Source organism: Branchiostoma lanceolatum, chromosome 1 (genome assembly GCF_035083965.1).
Source record: "Branchiostoma lanceolatum isolate klBraLanc5 chromosome 1, klBraLanc5.hap2, whole genome shotgun sequence".
Lineage (NCBI taxonomy): Eukaryota > Metazoa > Chordata > Leptocardii > Amphioxiformes > Branchiostomatidae > Branchiostoma > Branchiostoma lanceolatum.
The window spans coordinates 41,496,741-41,518,967 of record NC_089722.1 but is presented as its reverse complement, the minus strand read 5'-3'; the positions used below and the strand labels follow the sequence as shown (position 1 = coordinate 41,518,967).

The 22,227-nt window shown below is 44.0% G+C and overlaps 1 protein-coding gene across 1 annotated transcript; it reads right to left on the bottom strand.

Annotated features, from left to right (window-relative positions):
* Positions 1–6,082: 6,082 nt before the first annotated feature.
* On the bottom strand, positions 6,083–21,095 carry LOC136426696 (uncharacterized). The gene is made up of 12 exons (XM_066415454.1): positions 20,934–21,095; positions 15,598–16,407; positions 14,078–14,188; positions 13,115–13,287; positions 12,602–12,766; positions 11,569–11,693; positions 10,752–10,941; positions 10,554–10,626; positions 10,402–10,499; positions 9,457–9,675; positions 8,463–8,672; positions 6,083–7,593 (listed from the first exon to the last, which is right to left on the bottom strand). Exons 2-12 carry the CDS (start codon positions 15,752–15,754, stop codon positions 6,640–6,642), a joined length of 2,475 nt encoding a protein of 824 aa, XP_066271551.1. The 5' UTR covers positions 15,755–16,407; positions 20,934–21,095; the 3' UTR covers positions 6,083–6,639.
* Positions 21,096–22,227: the final 1,132 nt, after the last annotated feature.

Here is a 22,227-nt window from a genome sequence, read left to right as displayed (position 1 = left end):
TTTCGTTTGACTAGAAGGAAACGAGTACTGTTGCTGTCAGTACAATCTTGAAAATTCTCTGTTTTCATGTACCAAAATGACAATGCATATTGGTGGCCACCTGGCCTATCAAATCTCACATTCTACGGCTTGTTAAGAATTGTTTTCTGTAAAATCCTGCTAGAAGTTTCTAGAAAGCTCTAAATAATTCACAATGAAGCGTATAGCAATCACCTAGAACCCCTGACGACTCGCTGTGAAAAATACCACTATTTATGAGCCATATGGTACCCACTTCTTCGGGGTTACTTTAACAAAGACATGAGAATATCCTTCGATAAACAAACATCAGAATGTATATAAATACACAAATATCAGTAAGTTTATAGATACAAAATCAGCATTTCAAAATCAAATATGCCTATCCCCTGCTTGTTGGGAAAATCCAAGGAAAATTAATTTTGCGCTTGACTAGATAGAAACGAGTAATGTTGCTGTCAGGACAATCTTTGAAATTCTCTGTTTTCATGTACCAAAATGACGATGCATATTGGTGGCCACCTGGCCTATAAAATCTCACAGTCTACGGCTCATTAAGAATTGTTTTCTGCAAAGTCCCGCTAGAAGTTTCTAGAAAGCTCTGAATAATTCACAATAAAGCGTATGGCAATCAACTAGAACCCCTGACAACTCGCAGTGAAAAATACCACTATTTATGAGCCACGTGGTGACACGAAACTCGAGACAATCCTGTACGTAAACAACAGAACTGTGTGACATGAAACAGTAGGCAATACTTGGACAAAGGTATCTGATAAGAAATCTACTTTAAATTCATGAAACAAAGTCCTTTTTGTGTCTAACAGTACTCCCTATTACTAACAACATAAAACAACTACTGTTTTACCCACATATGTTCGTGCTATGGAACATAGGGCACGGATAAAAAAATCCCTGAATTGGGCCTCATGCCATCTACTGTGTTAATGAAGCCCCCCCTTACTCACCAGAACCAGATTGTACTATATGTAGAAGATGCTCAAACCCCCGTTAAAGGCAACAAGGCTGCTAGGATATGCAAAGATGTTCTGTTAAGAAGATACTTTAGTAGTGCATGCACCTATCGTATTTAAGAGAAAGTTTGTACGTTTCATAAAGACAGACAATCACTTTATACAATGAACTGTACTTAAAATTGTACAACTGTATTTATCAAAGGTCTTTTCCTGGTATACAAAGTAGCTGGAATATAAGATACCCCAGATGGTCTTTATTTTATTACCTTTTTAACCAGAAGACCGTTATTGCAAGGTTTTCATTCTCTGTGGATGGTTAACTGTAATGCAGACGTGTGTACATATGAACACAAAAATTCTACGTCAAAGAATGAAAGATGATTGTTTAGTGTCTGATTAGTAACATATTTCTGTATTCTATCAACTGTTGTAAAAGGGAATTCACCATGTAACCAGAAGTCATTAATTGTCTGTTATCATCGATGACCTAGTTTCAAGTAAGCAGTTTGGATAACATGAAGTTTTTTTAATCTTTTTTTTTCAGCAGATAGAAAGTTCGATAACAGGACAAAGGAGTGTATAAATTCATAACCACTTCTGTTTTGAATATATGCTTGCAGTTGTGAACACAACAAATCTACGCTAAAGGATGAAAAATTATAATTCTTCATTGTCTGATTAGTAACTTGTTTCTATATACTATAAACTGCTGTAGGGAATTCACCATGTAATCAGAAGTCATTAACGGTCAGTTGTTATAGATGGCCTTGTGCCAAGCAAACAGCTTGGATAACATGGCATTTTTGGATATTTCTATTCAGAGAAAAACCTCGACAGAAAGGAATATCAAATCATACCCTCTTCTGTTTTGAATTAGATAACTGCAAACACTTATAAACACGACAAATCAACGTTAAAGGATAAAAGATGATAACTGTTTATTGTCTGATTAGTAACTTGTTTCTGTAAACTATCAACTGTTGTAGTAGGGAATTCACCATGTAACCAGAATTCAATAATGGTCAGTTGTTTTAAATGGCCTCGTGTCAAGCAAGCAGTTTGGATATCATGAAATTTTTGTAAATCTTTTTCAGAGAGAAAGCTGAATCACACGACGTTAGAAAGTGTATAAAATCGTACCCACTTCTGTATTCAATAGATGATTGCAGACACTTGTGAACACGACAAATCTACGTTAAAGGATGAAAGATGATAATGATGATAATGATGATTGGTAACATGTATCTGTATTCTGTTGTAAGAAGGAATTCATCATGTAACCAGATGTCAGTACTGCTCAGTTCTTAAAGATGATGACCTAGTATCAAGCAAGAAGTTTACTAGAAAAAAGTTTAGAAATTTTGTCAGAGAGAGGCTTGAGCACACGATGAAATTTTGTTTTCAATGGAATGTTTATCATTTTCTTCATACGTACTAACTAATAAGCACATAATTTGACCCGGATTCTGAAACTCGAGACACGTTGTTCTATACGTGAACAACTGAACTGTATGACATGCAACCGTGGCCAACACGTGGACTATTCTAAATTATTCATCGTAACCAAACCGAAGATCTACTGTTAACAGATTAAATGGCCTTGTTTTGTGTAGTACAATGATCCCAAAGACCGACAACATACATTTTTACCCACTATTGCGCACATGCTATGGAACATATGATACGGATTAAAATCCCCCAAAATTGGGCCTTATAAACCCACTGTGTTAGAGAAGCACTTAATTTTTCACCAGACGTTCCAGGGTGTACTGCGTTGTTGTAAATGTAGAAAATACCCACGTAATTAACTTTATGCACCAAGACTGTTGGGATAGACAAATTTGTCCAAGTTTATGTTCTCTAACTTAAAGGAAGATATCTATGTAAGTGTATGTACCTTACATGTACATAGAAGTTGATATGTACGTTTTATTGAAGATACAAATAATTGTTTCTAGATGGTATACCGGTGTATTTTTGACCTTTCAATTCTATTTCGCAGCAAATGTTTGAAATGTGGTTCAAGAATGTTTAAAAAACCTGGACAAATAAAAGGAGAATTCCCAACAACGTCACGGTTGATGTAAGTATCTTTTTATGCCACGTTCCATCTTTTTTATACACCCCTGAAACAACCAGTAGAAAGTAGAAAGTAAAAAGAGAGAGAGAGAGAGAGAGAGAGAGAGAGAGAGAGAGAGAGAGAGAGAGAGAGAGAGAGAGGGGGAGAGAGAGAGAGAGAGAGAGAGAGAGAGAGAGGGAGAGAGAGAGAGAGAGAGAGAGAGAGAGAGAGAGAGAGAGAGAGAGAGAGAGAGAGAGAGAGAGAGAGAGAGAGAGAGAGAGATTCGCACGAATGTTCTCCAAAACTCTCTTGTGGTAATCCGATATACCGTTGACCTCGTTTGGTACATCCTCAAGCACGATCCCGACAGGAGGTGTTCTCGCGAGAGCGGTTTCACGTTTCGAAATGGCGCCCATAGATAGAGAATGAGTCAGTTACTACTGCAGAGCTCGCTGCATAAAACTCAACTGCGAACCATACACTCGTGTTCGTCGGTTGGGTAGGTTTCTTCGCCTTAACCTAATCATGACAGCCTCACAAAAGCAGCATTTGAGTATGACTTCCTTATATTGTCCAATGTTATAGTTGTAGGGCGCACCTCATTGAACGTAAAGATAATGTAATTATAGGCAAACCTAATGGTGTATATATAGTAATCTCATCCGTTAACTTCCCAGGTCATAACAACTCGACCCGCGCAGTATCCCGATATGTCACGAGTCCAATCCTCACGGCTATAAACAACACGGCACGAGCCGAAGTTTCAAAATGATCCGCCATTGTGAAAGAGACGACGTCAGGCTGGGGACTGACCATTTCAAACTAGGGGTCCTCACAAGCCTAAAATCAGCCAAAACCTTGTGTGCTTTTTTTACCAAATCTGAAGGTCTACGTACAGGTCTACATGCAGAACGTGCACTGTCTCATCAATCTAAGATTTCACCTACATTTACCCATACTGATAATGGTTTCTACTAGGGGTGGGTACCGGTACAGTGTACCGGTCCAAAACCGGTATTTTGTTATGGACCGGTCCAAAAAAACCGGTCCGGAAAAATTCAGTGGACCGGCATATGGACCGATTAGAAAATTCTGGTCATAATGTATATAGTTGTTGTCAACTACATTGTACTCAAAGAAGAACAATGTTGCTATGAATCACTTTTGTGAGATAAAAGTTACCTTGAATACATGGTTGCATGCTTCGGTACATCTTCGTTTTCTTTTTGCATATTAATATGCACCGATAATTCTAATATACAATTTGAACATAACCCGTAGGACTCACAAAGGCCTTTACTAGTGTCTCGCTCTCCAAAATATGATGTACTGAGACACGACTATAATCAGGTACAGGTACAGGTCCGGACCTGGACCTGACCCTCTGGACCTGGACCTGGACCGGACCTGAATCTTCTGTACCGGTACCCACCCCTAGTTTCTACACTCTTAAATAGGCTAGAGCATTGACTCAGCGTGGACCCTGGGGGCATGCCCGTGTTAGGCACCTTTGCCCTGTATCATTCATCTTCTTTGCTCCACGTGTGTCCTAAAGCGAGAAATTCAATCGGACGGGTCTTTGAGCTCTAAATGACATTTTGGACAATAATACGGTGTTTCCGATCATTATGCATTATTTGATCGGCCGATGTTTTCTGCTTCACCCCCGTTAAATGTGAGTAAGAGTAGATATTTTTCAGGCGAAAAATGTGTGTGACATTCTGTCGAATTTACAATCGAGGGACTTTCTGGCGTTAGGAATGCAGAGTACGCGCCGGGCTATCTTTGAAATCTCACTTTCAAAGGCTCGATAATAATTTTTGTTGTAGGAATCAACCTAGATAGAAGGTTACAGAAGGCTTTGAATGATGAAGCAATCAAGTTTTCATATAGCAATACGGAGTGTGGACCGTGATATCTTCAAAATGGCACATTCAAAGGTTCGGTAGGAATGTTCGTTGCAAAATTCTACCCTGGTAGAAGTTTAGAGAAAGCTCTGAAAAATACAGCAATCAAGTCGTGATATATTTACCAATACAAAGTGCACATGCGCCTGTATATCTTTAGAATCTCACTTTTAAAGACTCGTTCCCTACCAGTTTTCGTTGGGAGCTAGACGTTTCTACAAAGCACTGAATAATACCCGATGAAACGTACAGCAATCAACTAGAACCCTCTGGTGACTTGCAGTGAAAAATACCACTTTTTATGGGCCACATGGTGATACGAAACACGAGACAATGTTCAATGTAAACAACAGAACTGTATGACATGCAACAAGGGGCCGACAGTGACATTGTGTGGCGCAATCGGTAGGGCGTTTCGCCCAGAACCGAGAGGTCCCGGGTTCGAAGCCGCCGGTATGCCCCGATGTTGTACCTTTGGGAAAGGCACTTAACAGGACTTTCCTCACTCCACCCAGGTGTAAATGGGTACCTGACTTCGGTTGGGGAAGGTCGTATTGAGGTCACCTTAGCTGCTGGCGCCGAATGGCAGCCGCCAGACCCTTGCGACAGTTACATAAAGTGCAAGTGTGCAAATATGTATCTTGTGTATTATTGTGTATTATGTGATGTAAACCCTGCAGAAATTCAGCATTGGCTACCATTGCATGGGTACTTTCGGACCAATAAACCATTTATTATTATTATTACAACACCGTAGTGGACAAAAGTACCTGATGATTGACTTTCCCCAACATCTGTCCTTCCATCCGTGGACTGTTGCTGTTTGGGACGGACAAAAATGCAACCAGTCTGTCCCCTTGCCTAAAAACTGTGACATTTTTTTTATCATGATGTCAACAACACTGCCACAAATCTTTTGCAAATTTAGAATGAATGGAGCCATTTAAAATCTGCTTCTCAATACGCGAGGGTCATTATCGGGGTTGAAACAGTTAACAATCAAACCCAACCTTGAGCAACAACATAAGATGCCCATGAAACAATCTTTTGACACTGTTTCTAGATTAGTGAAAGAGTACTATACACATTGAGGGAACGAAGATCAAGACACGAAACAGCCATGACTTCTAATTGTACGACTTGTATTGCAGTCTTCTGTTCGGTCTTAGCTTGTTTCTGCATTTCTCTTTGAAGACATTTCTATGTCTTTCTACGGTAAATGTAAGGTTTTTCTTGCACTGAATGCACGGCCGAATCAAAAGAAAGTAACATACCACAAGAAAGACATTAAAAATGCTGCAGAAAGACTTGTGGAAACAAACAAAAGTCACACATCTCCTTGGAGATCAAACTACTACAAAATACATCCAAGTCTTTCTCTCACAGGCTTGTAAGAACGTCACATTACGCTAATTCTAACATTAAATAATACAAAACTTCTGTTCCATACCTTAATTTGATAAAACTATGGCCTTGCCTGAGAGCAACTTTGAAGATCATCTGCGCTCAGCTGTCAATGACTAAATTTCATTTCAAACGGAATTTATGCAGTATAAAGTCATCTCACATTAACATTTACGTACAACAGCTGAAAACGTTTCCTACAATCTCACATTTTGGCGACGCCTCAGGTGCGAGCCTAATCATGGCTGTACGTTCAATTCACACACAGATCTAATCAGGAGGAGCTTTTGACTGGCTCCATCTTGTCTTTCCGTCCTTTCTCGAGTGACCTCTGTACGCTCTGCTTGGCCAAGGTCACGGCCAAGTGCACCTGGTGGAGCCACGGTTTCTCCTTGAAGGTGTTGGCAATGGCCATGCAGCCGACCGCCTTCTCGTGCGCAGTCTGCCCGCGGTACAGCTCGAAAAGCGCCAGTGTGCTTCTCCGCATCTCCTCCGTTTTGGAGCGGCGTCGGATGAAGGACTTCTCCAGTGCGGGGAGGGGGAGAGCCCCCTCCGTCTTCGACCTCTGTTTGACCCCGAGGTCGTCGGTTTGACCTTCGACCTGACCCAGTTTGGGCAGCAAGAGGGGGAGTTTGTCCTTGCCGGTTTCGATGAAGTTCCCAGTCGCGCCACTCGTGGCTGCTTCCCCCTCTTGACTTGCCTCCGAGTTTTGCCCCCCTTTTAGTTTACCGAATAAGGATTTCAGTTTGAAGCGCCCCGCGGCGGGCGCCGGTGGAGGTGCAGTGTCTACAGGTGAGCCCTGCGTACTTGGCGCGTCTTGAAGTTTCCCTAAAAGCCTTCCCCCGAGACTTGGGGATGTTTTACTTTCTTCAGGCTTGTCTGCAGGTTTCTTAAGCGCGGCAAGTTTCCCCATGAGGCCTCCGGTAGGCTTTGGCGTTGCCGCGTCTTCACTAGGTGATTCTGACGCGGTTTTCGCGGCGCCGAATTTCATCGGCAGTTTTTTAGGTCCCGCGGAAGCACCTTGTCCAGGCGGCAACTCGTCAGCGCCTCCTGGCGACTCCTTCTTTCCCAGCAGGGACCTAAGTTTGAGTTTCTTAGCGCCACCTGGTGGGATGTTTGGGAGCTGCAGCTCAGTGCTGGAATCGGTTTGGGCGAAGCTTCGCTTGGGAGTGACGGACTCCGCGTCCTGTTCTCGGTGTAGCTTCTCCTTGTGCATCGTTAGCAGCGTCTGGGAAGGGAACACATACATGATATATCATACATTGCAACATGGAAAATGCCCTTTCAATGGAAACTAGAAGAACTGATGATCATAATCAAATTTGCTTTTATTCGAATTCATTTATTTTGGCAACATGCTCATTGTTTAAGAAATTGATAACCTGTGTGGGACTGTGTCCACCTTTATGTGTGAAGAAAGCAGTAGGCGTCTCAGCAGATTTAAGAGCTAAAACTGACCGAACATCACCTTGTACTGCCGAGACACTCTCGATCTCACGTACTTAGCTATAAGACTTTCTTTGTCGAAGGATTTTTCAGCAGGAACCGATCGCCAGCACGAATCTACGGCAGCCAATTTTCCGCCTCATGACGACTGACCAACGCATCTACGACTGCCCCAATAGTGCTCTCAATTTGCTGTCTTAAATCGCTGTCGCACAATAGCCCGGGTTCCATCCTAGTTAGTTTTCCGCGGTTTCCACACTCCTCCTCGCTAACCAACTAGAATAGTACCCAGGCTAGTCTTACAACAGGAGGCAATTTAAACATGTGGATGTCATGCCTACCTTGCTAAACCTACTGGTTAGCGCCGGCATGGGCGGAAGTTTGTTGCCTCCCGGCATCGCATAAACCAACTAGTTGAAAAACTAACTCTAACGGCACTCAGGCTGATGTATGAAAGGTATTAAATGATAGTCTAACCACAGCAGAAAATACCAATTTGGACATGTGAATGTCGTGCCTACCTTACTGAATCTCCCGGCATCGCCTTAACCAACTAGCTCTGATTGCACCTAGCCTAATGTACGACATGTTGATGAGAGTCTTTAACAACAGGTGAAATTACCAATTTAGATATAAAAACGTTATGCTTACCTTGCTGAACCTACTGGTGAGAGCAGGCATCGGCGGGAGTTTGTTGGCTCCCGGCATCGCCCTGAAGGCCTGCTGCCGCATCTCGGCCTTCGTCTTGGACGTCATCTGGCTGGACGTGAAGCCGTCGATGTTGACTCCCTGCCCGACCAGCGCGCCCTTGTGGGGGGACCTCTTCAGGGAGGTGGCCACGGAACCCTTCTGGAGGAAAACCTGGGGGGGGGGGTGAATGTCAGTATCTGTCGACTACTAGAGTAGCCTGAGTACCATCCCTCGTAGTGACCGCTGGCTCAATGCTTTTCGCTTGCTGTGGTTAGCAAGCAAAATCATTGAGCCAGCAGTCACTACGGAGGATGGTACTCAGGCTACCAGTATATGGTATGGCTAACTCTAACCCTAGCCCCATCTTTATTTTATATCGGAACAAAGTGGCACCGGAAAATAGGAGAGCCGAAACATAGGAGGGCCTAGAACATAGGGTTGTCGGGACATATGTATATATATATACGCTCAAAGCTATTCACCTTTACATCCAGTTGTTCAAATGAATTCAATGCGCTCCGTTCTGCCGATAGATTCAATTACATGCTAGGAGGTGATAATCCCTACTGTGTGCAGATAGGTATATACATCAAAGAATGTTAGGACATTAGAACAAGCAATGTATAAGTATATCACATGTGATATTTCCCTATGTTGCTCTATCCCATATGATTGTGTGTAATAAAACTCATTTGTATGCACTTATTCGTTTGTATGTATGTATGTAGTAGACCTTACGAAAGTCGCTGTGCTTTTGTTGTGTCAATAAAGATCTATGTATATATATATAGGGATCTTCGAACAAAGGGGCCTCGGAAAATAGGGGTGCCAGAACAATGGGGTGTGTCCAAGGGTAGAATGTACTCGGTTTCTAACATTAAAAAAAAACATATCACAAAGCACTAGTAGAAAAATACACGTAGTAAGGAAACACAACTCGGCTACAACGACTTACCCTCTCCCTGGACCCCTCCGCCCATCGCCGCACCTTGGCGTACATGTTGATGGACATGGAGATGTTGTTGATGGTGACCGGGCTCCAGTACTTGCTGATGAGGTAGATGGCCGCCTCCCGTTTTCCCGCCAAAAGCGCCACGGACAGCGCGTTCTTGTCCTGGAACTTACAGGCCAGGCAGCTGGGGTTGTACTGGATCATCACACGCAGGACCGACACCTGGGGAAACACAGTTGTGGTTAGAGTTTAACAGTTCCACCCACAGTTGACCAGGCTTGCTCACGACTAAATCCCAACCATTGTCTGGAAAAGGTCGGGAGGCCATGATCGGCTATGTGTGACAGGGCCCATGGCCTGGAGAAGATCGGGAGGCCATGTGTGACAGGCTTAACTCCCAACCATGGTCTGGAGAAGGTCGGGAGGCCATGGTCGGCTACATGTATGTGTGACAGGGGATTATATAAGAGAGAGTTTTACAGGCAGCTGGGGTTGTTCTTGATCGCAAGACGGACAAATGTAGAAACATAATTAGGTTAAGGTAGACTTAAGGTTTACGTAGCTAAGCCTACTGCAAGCCGTCTGGGTGGCTGACGTATCAGTGACTTATTTTGCTGAAGAGAGAGAGGTTTACCGTACCTGTCCAGTCTCTGCCGTGTGGTGTATGGCGGGCTGGATAGCGAGTGGGTGGGAGTCCTGGTCGCACCACTCGCGGAACGGATGGGTTAGAGTCACAGCTAAGGTTACAGTACCTGTCCGTTAGAGTTAAAGTTACACGTAAGATGTACATACCTGTCCAGTCTCGGCCGTGTGGTGTATGGCGGGCTGGATAGCGAGTGGGCGTTAGTCTTGGTCACACCACTCGCGGAACGGATGGGTTGGAGTTAGAGCTAAGGTTTACAGTACCTGTTCCGTTTACAGTTAGAGTTACACGTAAGATGTACATACCTGTCCAGTCTCGGCCGTGTGGTGTATGGCGGGCTGGATAGCGAGCGGGTGGGAGTCCTGGTCACACCACTCGCGGAACGGATGGGTTGGAGTTAGAGCTAAGGTTTACAGTACCTGTTCCGTTTACAGTTAGAGTTACACGTAAGATGTACGTACCTGTCCAGTCTCGGCCGTGTGGTGTATGGCGGGCTGGATAGCGAGCGGATGCGAGTCCTGGTCGCACCACTCGCGGAACGGATGGGTTAGAGTTAGAGCTAAGGTTTACAGTACCTGTTCCGTTTACAGTTAGAGTTACACGTAAGATGTACCCCTGTCCGTTACAGTAAGAGTTACACGTAAGATGTACATACCTGTCCAGTCTCGGCCGTGTGGTGTATGGCGGGCTGGATAGCGAGCGGGTGGGAGTCCTGGTCGCACCACTCGCGGAAGGGGTGCATTCCGATCGGCTCGTCGGGCTTGGCGCCGTACTTCAGCACCGAGGTGGCCAGGTCGGCGTGCCCGTAGTGGCCCGCGATGTACAGCGCCACCTTGTACTGGTACCTGCGGGAATAGAGGCGTGAATAAACGATCAAATGACAGAACAAATGGATGCATTAATGAAGGAAAAAAATCGAAGAATGAATGAGTGAATGCATGAATGAATGAATGAATGAACAGACTAAGTAAAGGGAGGATGGATGGACGGATGGATGAATAGATGGATGGATGGATGAATGAATGAATGAATGAATGAATGAATGAATGCGGAATGGGGGAACAAACAAATGGAGAAATGTGGGAGTGAGCGAATAGAAGGATGGATGAATGGATGGATGGATGGATAAACGAATGAAAGAATGAATGAATCAATGAAAGAATGGAGAAATGAATGATCTAACAAATGAATGCTTGCTTGATTGATTGATTGATCGATTTCTTAACTGAAAGAGTAGAAGATGAAGAATGAATGAATGATTGAAGAACTAAAGGAACATTATAATGAAGGTATGAATGACTGAATGAATGAATGAACATATGACGGAATCGAATTTAGGAATGACAGAATATAATAATCATTATCATTCATCAAGTCACTGAATATATAAACGAATGAATGAATGAATGAATGAATGGATGAATGAATGAATGAACGAACGAACAGTTACATATCAGTATATCTAAGCCCACCTCTGCACCATGTCGTTCTCGGCCACCTGCAGAAGAACCTTCCCGGCCTGACCCCTGGTGGCGGCCTGCAGGAACTCCGTCCAGCCGTCCCAGGTCTCCAGCCGCAACGTGGCGCCGAGCTCAACCTGAAACATCAACATCAGCATCAACATCAGCATCAACATCAGCATTAACATCAGCATCAACATCAGCATTAACATCAGCATTTACATCAGCATCAACATCAGCATTAACATCAGCATTAACATCACCAGCTCAACCTGGAACATTAACATAACCATCATTAGCATCATCATTAGCAGCATAAACATTATCATCAACATCAACCATCAGGAACTCCGTCCACCCGTCCCAGGTCAACCTGGAACATCAACATCAGCATCAGCGTTAAGATCATTATCAACATCAGCATCAACACCACCAGGAACTCAACCCGGAACATCAGCATCATCATTAAGATACATTATTATCAGCATCAGCAACAGATCAACATCGCTATTAGGAACTCTATCCAGCCGTCCCACGCCACGCCACCCCAACGCACAAGTCCAGTGTGTTACAGTCGAACATCTCCCTGCCGCCGGTCGCCAGGAGTCGGTAAATACCGATGGGCAGATGAGCAGACATTTACATACACCCCCCCCCCCCACACACACACACACTCGCACACACATACACACACACACACACACACACACACACACACACACACACACTCACACACACAAACACATACACTCACACACACACACGCACACACACACACACACACACACACACGCACACACACACACACACACACACACACACATACACACGCACACACACACACACACACACACCTTCCCCTCCTTAACTTATAGAAGTCCAGACTGTTGCAGTCGAACACCTCCTTATCCCGGGCGACAAGAGTCGGTAGATGCCGATGGGCAGTCCCGTACAACCCCCACCCTCTCATCAACACACCACACACAGCCCCACTCTAAACACAAGTAGAACCTCCTTCACACACAGGAAGACCCCCTTCCCTTACCTTATAGAAGTCCAGAGTGTTACAGTCGAACATTTCCTTCCCCCCGGGCGCCAGGAGTCGGTAGATACCGATGTGCAGGACAAGACCGTACCCCCCCCCCCCCCCACACACACACACGTACACACACACACACACACGCGCGCACATGCAGACCCCTCTAATCACCTTGTAGAAGTGCAGAGTGTTACAGTCGAACATCTCCTCCCCCCCGGGCGCCAGTAGTCGGTAGATGCCGATGGGCAGGGCAGGACCGTACCCCCTCCTCCGCACACACACATAGACACCCCCCCCCCCCGCCACACACACACACGCGCGGGCAGACCCCCCTAATTACCTTGTAGAAGTCCAGTGTGTTACAGTCGAACATCTCCTTCCCCCCGGGCGCCAGTAGCCGGTAGATGCCGGTGGGCAGTCTCGTACAACCCCCACCCTCTCATCAACACACCACACACAGCCCCCCTCTAAACACAAGTAGAACCCCCTTCACACACAGGAAGACCCCCCTTCCCTTACCTTATAGAAGTCCAGTGTGTTACAGTCGAACATCTCCTTCCCTCCAGGCGCCAGTAGCCGGTAGATGCCGATGGGCAGGCCCGTCCGCCGCGTCACCAGGCTACGCACGTCGCTCACCGTGCCCGACACGAAGTTGATCTTGTCCAGGAAAGTCACCGTCTCGCCGTTAAACGCTGCAGGAAAAGACAGATTTCTAGTGTTAAATCTTATGGCCCTGTCACACTTGTACGTATATTCAAGTGCGTATGAGTTGCATTTCTTTGGTTTGAGTAAAGTTTGAGAGGAAGAAGTTGTTTTTCACTTTGGTCTACCGTTGTGCAGCCTGGTTATCGAACCAAAGAAATTACTTCTTCGGCTGCAAACTTTACCCAAACCCAAAATATGTTAACACGCAACTCCTGCGGACTTGTATATACGCACAAGTGTGACAGGGGCTTAAGAGCTTAACGGCCTCTGTACCGCGAAACCATGATACCGCGAATATCTTTTTGTGCTGTAGTATTGCGCGCAATTGCGAACACCGCGAAAAACCTCATCTACCGCGAAACTAAAGTGGTATAATGATGATGATGATGATTATGAAAACCTTTATTGTACATCTCCACCCTAATGTTCTGAGCAAAGGCAAGAGCATCAACATAGACCTAACAAAGTCACAATACTTAGTTGATAATAAGGATAATGACTGTTCTTGGTTAAATCGATGTATCTATGATAAGACTACAATTTAACCAAATCAGTGCACGTCTTGAGAAGAGTACATCTTTACCCATTCTTGTTTGTTAGCTGCTCTTTTCCGGAGAAATTTCAGCACATGGTTACAACTTACTTAGTTAAGACATGTAACATGTATGATGTTACATGTACATATCGATACAAGGGGTCGGTTTGATATTGCATATGTTCAAGGTACATAGGTTGATCAAAACGCATCAGAAATATGCACTACTATTCAGGCCTCACCTGTGTACACGAATAGGGTGGGCCCGTCCACCTCCCTCAGGGCGCATTTAATGGTCGATCCCGGGAGGATGCCGATATCAGAGAACACCCACTCATCCTGGAGGGTGGAGCCTACGGGGGGGGGGGATGTTGGAGGAAAAATTAAAGTTCACAAATCATTTTCTAAGGCACACCGTCAAAATGTTAAAGGTATGGCCGCCAGTAGCTAATGGCATGTTTGAGACAAGACCTATCCATAGTGCTTTAAATCAATCGCATTTGTCTGGGGGGCAAATTATATGTATGCGAGAATTTACGAGAAACGATTTTTTGGGTTTCTTCTGTTGTTGTCTTGCTTCCTTTTTTTCAGATAAATGACATTAGACCACAAACCAACGATTTCAGAATATCTGACAGAACTGACCGTCTACTATGAATAAATTTTGCACGACATTTGTAGAACTGTCCTAAGAATGCCGACAATTTCCTATCGTTAGCCTGTCGTACCACGCTTGTGACCGGGCACTTAACGTTAACGCTGAAACCTATCCACATTGTAATTGTATCACTCAGCTCGCATTCGGCACAATACGGACGTGTTGATTTACGCGTACAACAACAAACAGTAGACAATAGACGATGCGGTAACCACTGTCGATGGGGTTAATGACCTGTGGGTCGAATATTGACGGCCTTGACCGTTTTACGACGCCGATGAATACAGCTGAGTTGTACATCTAAACGTACATGCACACGTAACTACGGCCACGCAGTCTTAGTTTCACAATAGACCCCGAACTTTAGGCGAGAGTGATAAAAGATTTGTGGGTGTCGCTCAGTTTATTGAAATAAAACTTCCAATGCCATATAACGTTAACCCCAGTTTTCTATATTCATGTTTTCAGAAAGTGCGACACATTCTCTACTATCCTGAAGAAACAATTCATACCAAGCCCTCTACCGTTGTAGCCTGGAATCTAGCCTTTACTGCTTTGATCCACATCCAACGGCCGCTACGTATACATCGGCGTTGGCGACCAGTGGAAGCGGACGAAAGCTGACAAGAGTACTGGATTCCAGGCTACAACGGTAGAGGGCTTGGTATGATTGTACGGTTGTATTGGTTGAAAAATCATTTTTTCTCAATGGACCGGTGGAACTATTCTTCATAAGTTATTTCAGGTGTAGTAAGATGCACATGCAGACCCTTAACAAATATTCCTTTTTTCTAGCTCTTTCCCCCAATGGAACGCCCCCTTGCAAGCATCACCCCCCCCCCCCCCCCTCACACACACACACACACACACTTCGCCCCTGATGATGTTACATGTATATGGGGTCATTCAAGAAGAAGAAGAAGATGTGTGTGGTTCTTAAGACGTTCTCACCTGCGAAGGTCAAGACGAGGAACTTCTTCTCGTGCGTTCCGTCTTCCCCCACCAGGGAGAACTTGTCTCGGTATTTAAGAAGAAGAAGCATTCAAGAAGAAGAAGCATTTAAGAAGAAAAATAAGATGTGTGTGGATCTTAAGACGTTCTCACCTGCGAAGGTCAAGACGAGGAACTTCTTCTCGTGCGTCCCGTCGTCCCCCACCAGGGAGAACTTGTCCCGGATCTCCCGCTTCATCTGCCCCACCGTCACGCCCGTCTCCACGTCAACCGTCAGCCGCTCACGCCGGAACGTCACGAAGATGCGCATTGTCACTTTCTAGATTTTTCACTCTCACTTTTTTAAAAAAACTTTCACTTTCGAAGTCACTTTCACTTTTCGGTCGAATACAATTTGTCACTCTCACTTAAAAACTTTTACTTTTTATGCTACTTTCACTTTTGGATCGAAGACGATTTTTCACTTTTACTTTTTAAATCTTTCTATCACAGTTTCTAATTTCACTTTCAAGGCCACGCTTTTTACTTTCAAGACTCAATTCACGCTTTGCACTAACACTGACAGAGGCCAGGTGACTGTCCCCACTCTCACTTTTACAGTCAAGGTAATCCACAGAGGCTCAGGAACGACAAAGTCCGAATTTTCGTAGACTCCATTTCGCAGCGTCTGGCCATTTTAGGACGTATATGCAGTACTGCGACAGCCTCGCTATTTCTGTTCTGGTTTCCAAGCTATAGATGTTATTCCGGTAGTCATAGCAACGTCAGCGCGGACGTGTTTGGTTGCTAGGTGCGGTCTGCTGGGTGATTGTTCTCAAATTAACAGAGGATTTTGTTGACGTAAGTTTGCCCTTGAGGTTCGCACGCGAGGATGACCTTGGCGTCACGTCAGCTGGTCTCGCCTGGCCGCCATTTTTCCCTCGGCCTCAGTCATGTTGCCATGGTAACGGAGACTGCAGGAGACTGTAGGGAGAAACAAGACATGTTTGTTATAACCTCATTGGGCGGACAAATTACTGAGTTCTGAAATACTGTAAATCTTCAAACTTTCGCGGTTCCTTTATTTTCTTAGTTTTCAGGGCAACTGTGAATATGCCTTTCCAATGTATGACTGTATTACCGAAATGTTGCAACCGCAAACACATCATTTCCCTTTTACTGCGAAATAAAGCCACTGCAGTAGTAGATGAATTTACAGTAAGTATTTTCACGAATTTACAACAAGAGTTTATGGCGTATGATATTACCCATAATGGCACACTTTCTCGATTTTGAAGATTGCATTCTTATTGGCCTTAAGCAAATACTTGTAGACGCAACCCATGTAGACATAACTTCTTGAACGAAATAAGTAGATTATGGATTTCCCTTAACAAATGTTACCTACTAAATAGCGCAAGGAAACATCAGAAAAGTCCGGTCGGAAAACAGAAAACATAACGATCTTCCACCCCAACATCTGCTTGGAGGTTTCCACATATGTGTTCAAACCACTTGTCTGCCCAAGGCATGCGAGGGAAAGCACTTCTCGGATCGAGCCGTCTGAGCTGTGTTTACTTTAACACTTAGACCCTTGTTGGTTCAACACCTTTTCTGAAACATCGTAAGATTGTTCCGTGGTTGTTTAGTGATCCGTACTTGACCCGTGTTGGAAAAGTAAAGTACAAGTAAGAAAGGACCTTCTCTGTGTGCTGAGTGAGTTACCGCATGGTAAAACATGTATGGACTCAGCTGGGACAATCTATGCACGCGTTTGTGATATTTAAGGCCCCCTTTCTACTACACAGCGATTGCTTAGCGGCTGTACCTTTCACTCGAAGGACACCTTCGAGAAACCAAAATTGTATCTGTATGACCGACAACTTTACAATTACTGGACTATGATTCATGATGTAAACATTTGATTTGAAAGACAGCACACCTACAAAACTTACAAAATACACTTCTGTATCAATGTAAACAAATGGTTAGAACTACTAATGAGAATAGATTATGAGAGTTTTGGTCGCTGAAAGTTCGCCGCCTCAGTGTAAAGGGTATATCATAGACTGGTAAAACAAGCACAGACTGTGCTGGATCCATTTTCTCCACGCGTTTGTGATCTTAAACAAGTACCGAGTCAAATGCCTTTCACTGGATGGAAACCGTTGAGTAACCAAACTTGGATTTCTATAACCGACAATTTTATAATGAATAGGGGATATCATCCTCGATGAAAAAGTATGATTTGAAAGACAAAAACAGAACTTACAAAATACACCTCTGTATCACAGTAAAATAAATCGTTTGAACTACTACTGGGAGTTTTGGTCCCTAAACTGTCGCCGTCTCTGTGGAAAGGGATGTCAACGGCTGGTAAAACAAGCACGGACTTTGTTGGAACTATTTTCTCTACGCGTTTGTGATCTTATACAAGTACCTAGTCAAGTGCCTTTCACTGGATGGTGACAATTTAGCAACCATACTTGGATTTGAATGATCGACAACTTCATGATAATTTGGGAATATGATCCGTGACGTAAAAGTATCATTTGAAAGACGAATAAAAACATACAAAACATACAAAATACACGTCTGTATCAATGTAAACAAATGGTTTGAACTACTAATGATGGTTTTGGTCGCTCAACTGTCGCCGCCTCAGTGTAGAGGGCATATCATCGGCTGGTATAACAAGCACGGACTTTGTTAGTGCAATTTTCTTCACGCGTTTGTGATCTTAAACAAGTACCGAGTCGAGTGCTCTTTCCCGCCAGACATGCGTCAATGCGGTCCCGCTATAGGTGCGGCAAAGCACGCCGCTGGCATGTGTGGATCAATGTCAATCAATGTCTCTAGCAGGACCAAATGTCACAGAGTTCTCTTGGGAAATACACTTTACACCTATTTCCTCACTCGACTGAAAATGAGTACCTAACTTCGGTTAGGGACGTCCTCTCTGATGGGACGTAAAGCTGGGGGTCCCGTGTTTAAGAACGTTAAAGAACCCACCACAATTATCAAAATTGGCAGGGGTCCTTCCCGGTGCGAGTAGATCAAACCTTACAGTCCAGTCGCATGCATACTGTACAAAATTGATACTTACGGTATCAATTTTCTTCAAATATTAATTTGAAAGACAATGTAAACATTAAAAAATCCTAAAGGCGAGGTTGACAGGGGAGAAGAATCTACTAGTATCACGTACACGCTAGGTCTTATGTGATTTTATACGCTTTGAGTTTGACCTGTTTTACCTTATAAACATTAAAATTTATACAGTCATAAGTTGAGATCTGGAGTGCCCTTGAAATTTGGAAAATGCCTTTCCAATTTTAAGTACCCAATGTTCATGCCGAAAACCGCACGTAGAAAAAAAAAAGATTGGCGCGTTTGACGTCATTGTTGTGTTTGATTAGCCAACTTCTAACGCTGATTGTATCCACTCCATCGCGTAAACTTAATCCGCCGCCTCGGTGTCAGGTTTCACACATATCATAACAATGTAAACATCCTGCACAGTCAGGGCTTAACAGTATCGAACAGCGGGTTTCTTTCAGAGTGAGCTCTTAGTTTGATGTTAGAGATTCCAGCACTGTGTTGCCATCATAGAATGTTAGAAACATTGCCTCCCTGTCTCTATTTTATAGATACTTCCACGGCCAGTATTCTGATGAACTTTCACTACTTGTCCCACCACACAGAATTTTTGAGCTTACTACCAGGTTCTCCTCTGATTCACACCACTATACTGTACAACTTCCAGCTGCAGCCTCTAAGTCATTCTACAGTAACAGCTTGTTTCCACGAACTGCAAAACTCTGGAACTCCCTCCCAGCCCACTGCTTTCCCCCCGAATACAACCTACAAACCTTCAAAACAAACACGCACCGCTGTCTCTCACCTATGCTACATTAGTTCAATTATTTCAATGCCGAGAAGTGGCCTCTTACGGCCTTGCATTGAGCGAGATCGTTAAAAAAAAACATTGGACATAATGGTTCTCGTACACAAACTAGGTCGATAGTAGTCCTTTTGATACATACACCTTACTCATGGCTAGTATGAAGGCATTGATTCACGGTGTGCGAAAACTCTAATGTCAGACTTTTTTAACATCCAGCGAACAAAAAAACCTGCAGCAACTGACATATTTAACATCGTCTCTAGCCATTCCTAGCATATTGCTATTGCAATTACAGTTAAACGTTAAGATAGCAGTTTTTTTCCGAAGAGCCAAATTTTCTTGGATTGGGACAACTGGTCGCTATGACTGTCCACTACAACACGCCTCGTTCTGGCCACATTCTTTCCATCCTATGATCATTCCTCTACACATCTTCTCTCTCTCTCTCTCTCTCTCTCTCTCTCTCTCTCTCTCTCTCTCTCTCTCTCTCTCTCTCTCTCTCTCTCTCTCTCTCTCTCTCTCTCTCTCTCTCTCTCTCTCTCTCTCTCTCTATGTTTCTGCTATGACCATTCCTTGCTTTTTATCATCTCAGCCTCAACATGGCAGATTTTCAAGGAACAACTTATATCTATCCCGCAATGATGCATAATACATGCCTCGTTATATGCGTATTCTTTCAATCCTCATCACATTCTCCCTCCCTCATTCTCTCCCACTAACAGTTCATTGTCTGTTATCAGCCCAAACGTTAGTTTTTATGCGAACGCGTGATTTCAACTCACCACGCTATGACTACCTTGACTATAACATGTCCGTGATGTCCTATATGAATATATGATATTTACAACCTCAAGTATCCTCGCTCCCCCACCCAGATACCCTGCTACTAACGAACATTGCCTGCTACTACTATTCTAAACCAGACTCCATAGGTCAAAAGCAAAATAGAAGAAACAGGCTAAATAGATTGAATAAAATGCCAATAGAGTAAGCCAGCCATATAGATGTACAGTTTACAACCTATGTAATCTGTCATAGCTTAACCAACATAGCAACTTTTCTAAGAACAACTGATATTCCCAATGCTTACACACTGCCTGAAATACTACATATCCCGTTCTATGCACATTTTTTCTATGATCATCCTTCATCTCCACACACCTTGTCTTTCCATCCCTCAATCCTTACCTTCCGTCCCTCATAGCTCGTTGCCACAACGTTTATGCGAACACTTAAAGGAATACATTCCCCAACAGCACGCTCAATGACTATCTACTGTCTTAAATGTCTGCCTCGTTATAAGCACATTCTTCCAACCATATAACCATTCCAGGAGATGGTGAGATGGTAAGATGCCTCTTCCTACTACTATGATAATTTCTCACCTCTAAATTCCCTCTCTTTCCCTCCCTCCCGTTCCTTACAGTTCGTGCCACAACGTTTATGCGAACACTTGATACTTTTTCATACAGTACGCTCAGTGTCTAGTATCCACCACCTTAAATGCAAAATGTTTGACTCGTTCTCGGCACATTCTTTCAGGCCTATGATAGTTCCATGAGATGTAACGATGCCTCCTGCTACTATCATAATAATTTCTCACCTCTAAATTGTTGCTCTTTCCCTCCGTCTCTCCCCGTGTTCCGGCTATGACCGCTCCCTGTCCGTAACTACCGCAAACAGAGACACCGCCGCCCGCGCAACCCGTGAACCCTACACCGCATAAACACCGCTCCCCTCCCAAACGCCATTGTACCCAAACAACTCTCAGGACGTCTCCCGTTTCACCCCCGGTCTTTCACCTACTGTAAACATCACAATCACCAGGCGTAGGTTTACCTGTGCGCTCTCACCTGGCCGGCTCAGGTGTGCTACCTGAGGATCACCTGTCCATCCCTCTGTCATTGTTTCCTTTCTCCTGGTTACAAAGAACTAAGGTCGCAGAGCCGGTTCGACACATTAATGGATTTAAAAGATATAAAGATCTTTTATGTTACAATAATCCTTACTCTAGTCACATCTCTGTCTTGTCTGCAATGGCTTTAGAACCATTGACATCTCGCTGGGAATTCGCTTCATCCGGTCTAGTCTTAGCGTGATGTTTTATTGATTTGAGAGCGATTGTCGGAATGTTTTTCATTACAAATGCTCGGAGTTTTATGGGACAAACAAACGGATATCGATGCTGTGTAATAGAGACAAAACAAACGGATGGTTGGAATATCATACAAACAATCAGAGATGGAAAGATTTCACTCCCTTACTCATACCACTTTGCGACCCTTCCCGTTTTTCAGACAAGATTATGACTAGCATAACTAGATTATGTATAGCAACGCTGTATTGTGTATATTGGGAATCGTAAAAATACTCACGGACGCACGCACACACGCACGCGCACGCACGCGCACTTCACACTCACACACACACAGACACACTCTCTCTCCATCTCTCTCTCTCTCTCACGCACACACACATCCACCTACACACACACACACTGACAGGCACACACACACTAACACTAAGACTGCACTACCGTGTACGTACCTATATATACTAGAGTCCTTCCTTGGTTGCATCAGATGACATCTTAGACTATCACAGTACTTTTAAAAGCGTTTACAGTTGATACAGTCTGGAGCCATCTGAATCCGCAAACGAAAACCTCTTTAATTGCTTTTCCTAGTTTTCCCGTATAAACTTCCAAATCCCTGCAAACAGTACTTTGATTTCTTCTCAATGGACACAATTACTTGGTTGTGTCTTGTAAACACAAGAAAATCCTGACCTCTTCAGAAACGAATCCCGTGGAATCGTGTGGCGTAACCGCAGGATGTTCGGCCCAGAACTCAGCGGTCCCGGGTTCGAATCCCCTAACATGCCACCGATGTTGTGCC

Coding starts and splice junctions, on each gene's coding strand:
- LOC136426696 (XM_066415454.1), bottom strand. CDS start 15,754: ATGCGCATCTTCGTGACGTTCCGGCGTGAGCGGCTGACGGTTGACGTG. Junction 10,500..10,553: donor GGCCGAGACTGGACAGGTAC/GTACATCTTACG, acceptor TGTAAACCTTAG/CTCTAACTCCAACCCATCCG. Junction 9,676..10,401: donor ACACGGCCGAGACTGGACAG/GTATGTACATCT, acceptor GTGTTTCCCCAG/GTGTCGGTCCTGCGTGTGAT.